Genomic DNA, 11,821 nt, shown 5'->3' with positions numbered 1-11,821 from the left:
ACAACAAAAAAGTAAACCAAATAAAAAAAGAGAAGACGTCTCAGAAGGTTGCAGAGTGAATACATTATTCGGCTGGAGCCGAGCCCCCAGGGCTGGGGCGGGAGCCCGGGAGCGCGTGGGGTCTGGGCTGCGGGCTGGAGCTGGGCCCGCGTGTCCCCGGGCACCAGGAGGGGAGGGGAGTGGAGGGGAGGAGAGAAGGAGGGAGGGCGGGAAGGAGGGAAGAAGGCAGGGGGCGGGCTGGGGTGAGGGGAAGGCGCCCCGTGTGCTGCCTGAGGAGCGGCGGCGGCGGCGGCGGGAGCACAGGGAGGGAGGGAAGGAGAGCGGGCGCGCTTGTCATGTTCCTTTTCTCACCCTGGGGGCATCCTGCAGAACCTCTCCTCGGAAATCCACGGGGAAATGGCAAACAGGATTGACGGGTTTCACACGCTCCTCGCTAGACAGAGCCGCTCATTACCATAACCGTCTGCAGCGACGGCGGCGCAGCACCCCAGTCGCGGCGGCGGGACCTGCCGGGACCCTCGCCCGCCGCGCTCCAGCGGCCACCGCCGACCGGGCCGCTGGGCCGGGACCCGCGCGAGTGTGTACCGGCGGCCGGGCTGGCGCCGAGCCCGGAGAGGGCCAGGAGCAGCTCGAGAGCCGCGGCCGCCGCCTTCCGGCTGACCCCGCGGTAAGAGCCGGGCTGGGCGCGGGCGGCGGGGGCGGAGAGGCCGGGCCGGGTGGAGCACGACAGCCGGTCCCCTCGGGCGTCTTCTGGGGCTGACTGGCTCCCGCGCGCCCTTCCGGCCCCGGGGCTGCTCCGGGGTCACCGAGTGGACGCGCACCGGCCGAAGCGGGACCCGGGGCGGCTGGGGCGCCGGGGCGCTGCTGGGCGCGGAGGCGGCGCGGGCTTTTTTCCCGGCGCTGGCGAGCGCCGCGGAGCCTTTACCCGGGCGGGAACCACCGCCGCCTCTAGGGCTGCTCGCGCTGCAGCCCGCGCGCACCGAGGCGAGTCTAGGGGCGGGTGGGGACCACAGCTCTAGTGAGACCCCAGGGTCCTCAGTGGCCGCTTATTCCCTTGTCCTGGGGGACGGGGGTCAGTAGGAGGGATGCCACCAGGTCTGGACGCCGCGGCGCTTGGCAGGTGGGGAGGGAGGGATGGTGGATGTCAGGAGCGCGCGTTTGCAAGAAAAAGGAATAGCTGCAGGAGCTGACACCTTCTGTCCCCCCCGCCACCTCCGCCCCCGCACTCTCCTCCCAGGCAGCCGAGCCGCGCTGCGGGCGGCGGCGGCTCCTCTGTCCTCAGCTCACCTCCCCGGCGGGCTCGGCTGCTGCCCGCCTGGTCCACGCCTCCGCCTCTCTCCTCCCTGCCTCCCCTCCCGCCTCCACTGCCCTAGCAACTTTCCGGAGTGCCCGGCCGGGACCACAGAGGCGGGGGGAGAGGCGGCTCCGCGGCCGAGGGTGGCGCGGACACGGCGGGCGCCTGCGGGAGGCACGGGCAGAGTCCTGGCCGCCCGGCTCCAACGGATGCGCAGGGCGATCCCGCAGGCGCGGGCTCCGAGTGGGTTTGGCCGGCGAAGGGGGGAGGGCCGGGCAGGCATCTGCTGCGGGCTGGAGCGCGGGCCGGGGCCAGCCTCTCTAGAGCCCTGCCAACCGCCGTGAGTCATTTCCTTGGAATCCTACCTTTGGTGTTTATTGCCCTTAGAAGGAAACTTGGTTTAAAAAAAAAAAAAAAAGAAGAAGAAGAAGAAAAGGAAGAATAATCATAGCTCTTATTCTTCAGGAGAGGCGCACGGCTCCAGCACCGTGGAAAGACAACTTGCCTTTGTTCCCAGACACTTGGGGTGTTGTTTACTTTCTCCTTCGGTCGGCGGCCTGCAGGGCTCTGCCCGCTTCCCCGGAGAGGGGCTTGGGCTGCGGCACCGACACGCGAGGGTGTGTCAGTGTGGGAACTCGGACGTGGTGTCTGCTGCCCGCCTGCAGGGGGTGGGTCTCTAAACCTCGGACCCCAGTCTTAGGCCTGGGATGGGGAGACCTGGTTCCCGGGCTCGGGCACCCGGGCACCCCCTCGTCTCCCTCCTGCTCAGCAGCCGCATTCCAGCCCCAGAACCCGACCTAAAGATTTTGGCCTTTCAGAGCTGCAGCTGAGGAAATGTATTTCCCAGGGCAGACAGGTGTACTGCTGGGACTCGTAGAAAAGTAGTATCTCTCTATTTAGAAGGGTTGAAGGATTTCATTCCACCCACCCAGCCCCTTCCACCACCACCACTACCACGAGCTGGACAAGCTGTTGAGGTCTTGTTAGGAACAGTGTCAGGTCAAGGGCTTGATTACACCTGGGCAGGACAGCTTAAACCGGCAGTGTCAAAGGTGTATCGAAAATACCAGCCCTTTATTTTCTTGCATTTCAGTATTGGAATCAGACCTCTAACTTCTATAATGCTCTTAATAAAATGTTTTCTAATGATGGATGAAGGGGAGGGGTTGGCAAAGAGTGACCAGGATCGCCTGTTGGATGGAAGGCATCACTGAATCTGCAGCTACCCTGTTATGTGTGCTACTTCTATTAGCATCATCATGGCTCCAAGGAAAGAAGAAGCCCAACTCATCTGGAAAAACCAAGTTGTATAGAAATGCCTGGTAACTTTACTGTGAACATTTGCTGGAAAAACTTGACACTTTAGCCCTTGGCCTTCTGGGAATGCTTGAGGTGTCATTCTACTACATTCCCTTGGCTGACGAAACAGACATGCAGGAGCCTGAGGATAAAAGGTTAGGACCTTTCTAGTTTTTATTTTTTTTAAACACTTGTGTAGACAAAACACACTTTAACACCGTTCTTTTGAATTCACTCACCAATGATGTTAAAAAAAACAAAATTTACTCTATATGTACATCTTTGTGACTCTAGTGTTAACAGCACACAAATTTGTGAATTTCAACTTCTGAACTCAGTAGCAGAATTATAATGTAAATCTCATTGTACTGAGAAAAAATGACAGTTTGGATCTGTACATATAATACAAATAAAAAGAATCATGGCTTCGTGCCCCATACTCCAATATTTCATGAATGTTAAACTTGCCTTCTTAATTTCCTAACATTCCAGTGTAAGTTCTGGATAGACTAGGAAGATTCAATTGCAAAATCTCCTCCCTGCTCCCAAATAATCCCGACTCATTTATTTTTTTTTATTCGGACTTACATAAATCACTCTTGGAACTCACCTCTCCAGTTTAGGATTTTGTGTGTAAAAGTTTCCCATTCAAGAAAAGAAAAACTTACTGAAACTAGATATCATAAAAGGAAAGAAACAGCCAAGATAAAAACTATTATGCCATGTTTCAAGTTCAAATGCATGAGTAGAATTTCATGCGGGGTAACAATACTAACAAATTGAAACGCTGAAATCCTTAACAACCAAAACGCTACAAGGATAAGTCATTAAAATATAAACAAACTCTTACTAACATAAAATAGCACAGGACCCATATAGTGTCCTTTTAAACAAAGGTAATTGCTGCTAGGGGCCTGCAAATGCTTCTCTGTCTTATGCGATATGGATTTGTCAATGTGCTTTGGTTTATATGTAATAAAATTTCCACGTAGGCAAAAAGCTTGGATCTTATTCCCAGAATCTAGCACAAAGTGAGTGTAAATTTCAAGCGAGAAAATACTGTGGCAGTCAATGAGACAGGGGCTACCGACTCTTGAGAAAAAGCTATATAATTCATGTGCTCCTGGCAATAGCACTTCCTGATACAGTTGTCTCTTAGATAAGTTAAGAAATTGGACCATTTCATAAGAGTCTTCCAGGAAATAAATACTTGGTTTGGATGTCGAGTTTGAGGGGTGATAGAATGGCTTAGTTTGTGAAATCAGTGTGGTCTAAATTTCTTGATTGATGACTCAAAGAACAGAATAAATGGCATGTCCGACCATTTCTTTTTAGAGAATTAATTGAACCTTTTTTATTCTCTTGAAATAAGGTTTTCTAATAAGTCCTTGCTGCTGCCTCTTCAGAGGGCATTTTAAAAGAAAGGGGGTAGGTAATTTAGCAGCCCAAATCAGCTGGGTCCTAATTCCAGCCGCTGACCTGGACACCTCCCCTGTATGTCTGAAGGCCTGACTTACTTCTTCAGTGAGGTTGGGACAGAATTTCAAGTCTCAGAGAGGAGTCTGGGTGATGGAGTCATTGCTGCCAAGAGCTGCTCTGTTAGCCAGAAGGACATTGTTACTTAATGAAGCCCTTCCCCTTGTGCCTTTCCTCCTTTTACCTGGAAGTGGACCCTTGTTATAACATGTAGGTAATAATAGTCTCCCACGAGACAATAGTAGATTCACTCTTTCCCCCAAACATTACAAGCTGTATAATTTGGAGAAGAAAGCAAGAACTAGACCCTTAGCGTCTATTTGAAAGACAATCAATCTTCAAGGAAGCAGGCCTGTCATCACTCTTTGTGACAGTTCTTTAAACGGCAAATTGAGATGGTGGAGGTTTGGGTCTCGTAAAGGAATTGGTGGATAATAAGGCACTGAGGCTGCTCTGCAGTCACCACTGATCTATGGCCCCGAGGTCTTCTGGCTTTAGATCCTCTTCTCCTTTGCACTCACTCTGGACCCTACCTTGAGCCCTACTTAGGACCAGGTGAAGACACTGAGCCCCCAGGGAAAAGCCCCCACAACCCAAGGTGCTGAGGAGCCCAGGGCGCATCCCAAGAGTAGAGAGGCTCCCAGTTTCCCCACAGACCCTGGGGAAGGGCGTGAACTGGACAGAAGCGCAGTGGTGTTTTGCCTCTTGGAAAGTTTCTGCCTTGCCTCTGGGCTTTGCGGTGTAGAGTTGTCCGCTGCCTCTGGCCCTGAAGCCCTGGCTCCTGTTTAATATTCCGCCTGCTCCGTTGATGTTGTGCTTGGCTCCTGTGGGACTGCAACTCGGATGGCTGGAAACTGGAGCCAATTTTCTGTCTTCATCTCTCAGTGTTTTGACTGGAGGCAGATCCAGTTCAGGCCAATCAGGGCTGGTGGAAACAACTACCAAGTGTGTCTCTGTCTGCTTCGCTTTGGGAGAAGAAAGTGGAGAGAGCCCCAGAATGTTGTAGAGGAACTGGCCCTGCAGAAACAGAGGAAGAGGGGGCAGCGGGCAGCGGAACAGACTGAAGCTGAGAGCATCAGTAGGGATTCCGGGGAAGATTTCTGTCTCCTCCTTCCTTTTCTTTTGATTGATTAGCGGATTTCATCAAAGGAGACTCTCAGGGGATTGACTAGAAAATTGATTTTGCCTTATTAATAGAAAGACAGCGGCAAGGGTTTTGGCCTTGCCTCTTAGCGGTACATTTTCTGCGGGAAGGTCAGGAGGAAAATGTGTTTAGGAGGCAAAGCAGCTGTCTGGAAGAGGGCTGAGGGGAACCTGAGAACAATAAGAAATGGGGTTTTTAAAGATCCGCCCATGAAATGCAGATTGCTGAGCACAGAGGCTGAGCTAATAGCAGCAAGAGAGTTTGCTGAGGTTTTCTTTGAAAAAATAATAAAATGTTTCAGGGCAAAGGGGAGGACTGAGACGTAAAAGTTTCCCAAAGCAAACGAAGAAGGAGCCAAGGCCATCCCCTGGCTTGCTCTTGATTAGGGCTGTTTTCTTTTTTTTTCAGATCTGAGGCTGTCAGAGATGACTCTGGTTCTGTCCATGAATAGATTCTGCGAGCCCATTGTCTCGGAAGGAGCTGCTGAAATTGCCGGGTACCAGACACTATGGGAGGCTGACAGCTACGGAGGCCCAAGCCCCCCAGGGCCAGCACAGGCTCCTCTGCAGGGAGACCGGGGAGCTGGTCCCCCGCTGGCAGGTACTGCCCTTGACCTTCCCCTGCTGCCCTCTGTGGCCAGACCGATGGGCAACGGTGGTGTCTGGGGCGCCCTTCTGAGCTGAGAGAGCTCATGCTCCAGGGACGTCCCAGGCTGCCTGTGTACCGCTCATAAGTGAGCCCAAGCCTCCAGGGAAAGGACCAGGAGTGATGTTAATTGCATTCAAACCTGAGTTTCCATGTGCTGCTGCTTTGGGTAAAAGTCAGGCATCTGTATTTTTAAGAGAACCAAACCAGATCTTGAAACTTCAGTTTGAGTTTCAGTTTTCTACCTTCTGGAACTGTATGGTTCTCTCAGAGCTACACAAGCCCTGGTGGGCTTGACAATGAAATCTTTATCCCATGAGACATAAAGGAATCTGCAATTTGGGCCAGCAGCTATGTGGCTCTTCTTTTTATTAAGCGTGCAATTGGCTTTGGTATTATAGGAAAAAAAAAATTTTAAGCCCAGAAAAAAATATGTTCTCCCTGATTCTTTATTCTTATACTTTAAGGTGAGGTCCTTTGGATTTTTGTGTAGTACTAGTGATTGGAAAAAAACCAAAAACCTAAAATGTAAAATGAGTACTTGTTGAAGTCAGATTTGCTAAAAAGGATTAAAAACTTGCTCTTTAAAAATTAGACCCTATTTTTATTCATGGTTGATATGTTACATTTTTGAAAGCAAAAAGGACTTTTGTTACCCTGAATTTTAATTTTAAATTTAAAAATTTAAAATTTTAAAAGAAGGAATATTATGACTCCAGTGTGCAGATAATAATTTGCTTACTTACTGAGAGCCAGTAATATTTAAATGTTATTTGGTTATTAGTGCTTACAGTTAAAGATATATACATTTGAACAGTGGTGTTATATTACCATGGGTTTAATTAAATAATTGGAATAAATACTAATATTATTTCAGAGTTATTACACTACTCCCCTTTATGAATGTTGCTGTTTGCCTGTGCACAGAGTTAAGATTCTGAGTATTTAGTAAGTGCTGAAATATGTCATTTTCGTCTATAATTGTCTAGAAATCCTTGCCTAGCCTGGGTCACAGGATTCCGTATGATAGCAACTATTAAGACTAATGTTCATTTTTAATCACCACATGTACAGACAAATACGTAGCCAAGTTATCTTCTAAAAGGCAAGGCAAGGAAAGTATTTTGTTTGGAGAACCTCTGGCAAACCGCATGTCATTTGTCATATCTGATTTATTACCACAGGATCACATTACAGGGGAATTTCAAATCCTATAACAACATCCAAGATCACATACTTTAAGAGGAAGTATGTGGAAGAAGAGGATTTTCACCCACCACTCAGCAGCTGTAGCCATAAAGTATGTTTTTTTTAATAGTCATTATTTTTATTAAGAGTTTAAGATACTTAGTAACAGTTGCTTGATCCATTTCCAGAAATTAAATTGTTCCACCCAAGCAATGAAAATGAGCCACTTCTCAGCAGAGCCATATTAATCGTTGTCACTTTTTTGGGTCCTGTGTTATTTTTCACAAGTATTTGAAGAAAGAGCCAGCAAGAGCTCCTCTGCCCAGAAATAACAAAATTATATAATCTGAAGAATGTCTTTTTTACTAATGATTTCATTTTCTCAAGTTGCATTAAGGGTCATTGTGACTGGTGCTTTCACGTGTGCAGAAATGCACCTGTTCTTTCCTGACCTGTTCCCCCTGTCTGAGCTCCAGCTACCATGGCCAATGCCACACGTATGTGCCTACATGGGGGTGGTCACCCAGGGCTTTTCCTGACCTCTCAGCGGGGGACTCACCATCCTTTGAACGTGTGCATGAAAGTAAGAAACGTCCTTCATGGTGCATTCATTACACATGTTTCATTTGTTAAAATATATAATTCATTCCCAGGAAAAGACCAAAGCTGACTTTTTTGCATGTATAAGAAGAAAATAACAGGATTGGGAAAGTGCACAGAAGTACGAAACTGGCTATCTAAGCTTTTGAAATACCAGTTCCTTTTCCTTATGGCTACCTTCCTTCAAAAACAATCTGCTGGTTTAATCGAGGAGAGGATAACCCAGACCAGAGTTTTTTGAAACTCAGAGAAGAATTTTAATTTTTTAATCATCTTCCTCACTTGTTACTCCCTCTCCCCCACTCCCACCCTTTAGATGTTGCTTTGACTCTGCTCATAAAATGTCATCAGCATGCATTGGCAGGTGCTGGGCTTTCCCCTGCATTTGTAGTTCCTCCGTTAGGTCAGCTTGGGCTGGTTTAATTCACAGCTCCTCAGGCTGGCTTTTTTTTTTTTTTTATGACCTGGAAGAGCTAGCCCCCAGGACACAAGCATTTTAAGTCCTTTTTGGTTTCTGTGTTGTGGCTTATAGCAGTTTTCCAAATTGCCACTGGGTTTGTAGCAATGATCACACAGTGATGGTATCACACAGCTCAGGAGTGAGTCATCTGATTCCCTCTCTGCATCTTTCCACCTGCCCAACACCAGAAAAAGCCTACTTTGGCCCTTCAACCAACAGTTCCTTTTAGGGTTTGAGCCTCATTCATTATTTTTGTCCTTCTATCAAGCAAAGATAATTGCAAGAATGAAACCCAGAAAAACAGCCAGAGAGAGCCATGAGATCTGACAGCCAGATCTCATGCCCCTTGACGGCTAGGCCAGGGTCTGAAGTATACTTATGATGACCTGCATGTTGGCATACTCTAAAAAGCATTTATTGACATATAATATATATGTGTCACATAAAGGCCCAAGTGTCATAAGAGTCCAGCCTGATGAATTTCACAAAGTGTGAAATAGTCGTATAACTAACATCCAGATAAAGAAACAACATAACCAGCAACCCAGAACCTTTCCTGTGTCCCCTTTTAGTCACTACCTCTCTGCCCTCCAAAGAACCCCCTCTCCTGACTTCTAACAGCATAGATTAGTTTTGTGCATTTCGGCATCCCCCTCACCAGCCATTAAAGAGCAGACATCCTGACCTGTCCCTGCCGAGTTCTGCACTGTGGCTGGATTCCCCAGTGCTCGACATCACCAGTGAGTCTGCTGGGAAGGGGAGACATGAGCAGCCCCTGGGACAGCATCTCTAAATCAACCTGGGGAAACAAGATCACAGACTCCCAGACTCCCAAACTGCCAAGAGAGAAATGTGCTGTGATGATATTTTAATATAGACCATTTCCTAAGCTTTCTCTTCCTTTTTTGATTTTTAGACCATCTCAATCTTTGAGGAACGAGCCCACATCCTTTATATGTCCTTAGAAAAGCTAAAGTTTATCGATGATCCTGAAGTGTACCTCCGAAGATCTGTCCTTATAAACAATTTGATGAAAAGGATCCATGGAGAGATTATCATGCAGAATAACTGGTGCTTTCCTGCCTGTTCTTTCAATGGCACCTCTGCCCAGGAGTGGTTTATGGCTCAAGACTGTCCTTACCGGAAACGACCTCGGATGGCCAAAGAGGAGTGTGAAAAGTTTCATGCCTGCTGCTTGTACCAAGAATGTGGTGGTCACTACCTAAATTTACCCCTTTCTGTCAATGCTAATGTCGGAAATGCCTCCACCACTGCCTCTTCCTCCTCCTCATCTTCCTCTTCCTCTCCCCCTCTGCCTTTACCGAGCTGTTCCCACCAGGTGGATTTTGATGTAGGCAGTGCACCTATTTACAAGGGCGATGGCCAGATACCTGCCAATGAAATCTTTGTTACTAATGTGAGGTCACTTGGTGTCCAGGAAAAGGCCAAATTAAACGAGAAAGCAAATGATGACACCAACAGGGATGGTGGCCCCCTAAGCCATGAACCTGTGGGAAATGACCTTGCTTTTGAGTGCAAAGGCCAATTTTATGATTATTTTGAGACTGGATATAATGAAAAGAGCAATGTAAGTGAGTCGTGGAAAAAGTCCTTAAGGAAAAAGGAGCCTTCACCAAGTAACAAACTGTGCTGCAGCAAAGGAAGTAAGATATGAGCCGTCTTCTCCCCGAAACTTTGACGCACGCACAGCATGATCAATTAGCTCTCATAAATTGTATTTTGAATGGATTTTAGAGTTTTGTACAACTGATACAATTATGCCATGAACATGCCATGTCATTTTAATGCCTGGAGAGCAGATTGCATAAGACACCTGTATAGTAGGCATCGGCGAGCTACTTATAAATGTGGTGACGTTACCGAGAACACAGTTGACGCTTAAAAGTATATCTTATTTTTCTTACAGAAAAGATCAGTAGGTTAGGATGGGGGACAGTGTGCCCTTGTGATATTTCCGTGACCTCCAGGAGCCTGTCACTAGCGAAGAACCTTCCACCTGTTTGCCACTTAATTAGGTAGTTATTTGGTAAGCAAATCAATATAACCAGCAAAGAATGTCTGCTGCTTCTCTGTGATACAGTATTTTTTTTTCTGACTAAAAGACTGAAGACAGGGAGCTAGGTGAAATGGCTTCCTGGTGCTGTTAAGTGTTTGGATTCAACAGTCTTGTGTGACAGATGAAAACAGGAATAGAACGTAACGAGGCACACCTGTCTAGGGGCAGCAATCAACAAGATGAGTAGAGGCTAATCCCTGCTTGCCTGTGATGGGTGATGAGGCTTTTAGAGATATATTATACAGGGCGATTTGTGGTGCCTTACTTTATCTTAATTTTTGCCAATGTGAAAATTAAGGATAAATCAGAGTACAGCAGGGATTTAACAAACAGGAAAAAAAAAAACACAGGGTGGATCAATATTGTTTGGAAACCGTTAATGTCGAACTATTGCGTTCAACTTTTGATTCAACATCTCTATTCTTCCTTTGTTTTTGATGCCCAATTGCTTTCGGATTTGGCATTTTTAGAAAGGGATGGAGGAAACAATAGACAGAGCTGTTAGAAACCAGCACTGGCTGCTCGAGCTTTTCTATGGCAACGGTCTGTTGCTGGGGTCTGGGTTTTCTGGGTTTTGGGTTGTTTTGTTTCGCTTTCTTGTCCGATGAAGTTCATGAACCAGTGGCATGCATCATACTTTAATCTGTTTTGCATCATTTCACTCGTTTAGATTATAAAAGCATGTGGTTTTTTATATATGACTTTTGCTGTTGATTACGAAGCACAATGTTGATAAATGATGTGGTGATCAATAAGGTTTTATCTTAAAGAATGTAAAGATTTTAGTTTGGGGAAGTTATTTTGGAGAAATGGGACTCAGTCGGCAAAAGCTCCTATGTATTTGGTCAACATTTTTCTCAATCATTTCTTTCATTTGTGCATTGGCAAGGATGTTCAGAGTACCCCTCTGACCATCCTTCCTTCCACACCAGCCAACTCCGCCTGCTAAACTGTATTCCCATTTCCAAGGTTACTGGCTGACTTGGGCCTCCTTACACACTACTTCACAGGAACCAAATGCCAAACGGAGGAAATAAGTAAGTCCTCCCAGTTTCTCCAAGATAAAGCTTTTTTATTATTGCTATTAATATTAAATATAGGTCTCATTCATACAGTGTATGAGTAGGATCATCATTTGGACAATGTCCACAAGGACCAATTTTTAAAACCTGTTCTTGTGTTATGGCTGAATAGTGATGTTTTGTCCTTTATTTTCAATATTTGATAAACATTTGATGTTGAAAACTTAGATGATAGATGCTTGTATATGATTGTGTTGTTGTAATAAAGTGAAGTTTTCTTGATATATATTTATTAAAATGATCAAAATTCATTTAGATTTTCTTATTTTAATGACTGTTGGCTATGTTTCTCTTTTCCATTGCTCTTTCTCCTTTAAAAAACTCAAAATGTCTAGAAACTGTCATGGGCAGTGGCCACACAGGCGTTTTCAAAGTTAGAGTGTACTTTGAGAGGCCCATCTAACAGGTGTTTCAGAATGCTCCTAGTTTGTAGGTTTAGATTTCTGTTGATTAAGAGCACAGTAAATGATGTGGTTTGTGATCGAAAAGGTTTTATCTTAAAGGATCTGAAGGTTTTCATTTTTATAAAGTTTCTGAAAAAAATAGCATAACATGA

The 11,821-nt window shown here is 46.4% G+C and overlaps 1 protein-coding gene across 4 annotated transcripts; it reads left to right on the top strand.

The window, feature by feature from the left end:
• The first annotated feature begins 527 nt into the window (after nt 1-527).
• SERTAD4 (SERTA domain containing 4) lies at nt 528-11,516 on the top strand. 4 transcript variants are annotated; one of them, XM_067729079.1, is made up of 5 exons: nt 528-667; nt 2,388-2,748; nt 5,622-5,813; nt 7,043-7,158; nt 9,023-11,516. In XM_067729079.1, the coding sequence occupies exons 3-5, from the start codon at nt 5,639-5,641 to the stop codon at nt 9,779-9,781; spliced, it is 1,050 nt and encodes a 349-aa protein (XP_067585180.1). In that variant the 5' UTR covers nt 528-667; nt 2,388-2,748; nt 5,622-5,638; the 3' UTR covers nt 9,782-11,516. The 4 variants fall into 4 exon arrangements, with proteins under 4 accessions (XP_067585180.1, XP_067585179.1, XP_067585181.1 ...); XM_067729078.1 differs by lacking the exon at nt 2,388-2,748 and having other exon boundaries at nt 529-667; XM_067729080.1 differs by lacking the exons at nt 528-667; nt 2,388-2,748 and adding an exon at nt 2,782-5,014.
• The last annotated feature ends 305 nt before the right edge of the window (nt 11,517-11,821 follow it).

This window comes from Pseudorca crassidens, chromosome 2 (genome assembly GCF_039906515.1).
Source record: "Pseudorca crassidens isolate mPseCra1 chromosome 2, mPseCra1.hap1, whole genome shotgun sequence".
NCBI classification, from domain to species: Eukaryota; Metazoa; Chordata; class Mammalia; order Artiodactyla; family Delphinidae; genus Pseudorca; species Pseudorca crassidens.
This window is presented reverse-complemented; position numbering and strand designations above follow the sequence as displayed.

Excerpts from the sequence above, each read along its gene's own strand:
- SERTAD4 (XM_067729079.1), top strand. The coding sequence starts at position 5,639 with ATGACTCTGGTTCTGTCCATGAATAGATTCTGCGAGCCCATTGTCTCG. Across the intron at positions 5,814-7,042 it reads AGCTGGTCCCCCGCTGGCAG|GATCACATTACAGGGGAATT; the intron begins GTACTGCCCTTG and ends TTATTACCACAG. Across the intron at positions 7,159-9,022 it reads TCAGCAGCTGTAGCCATAAA|ACCATCTCAATCTTTGAGGA; the intron begins GTATGTTTTTTT and ends TTTGATTTTTAG.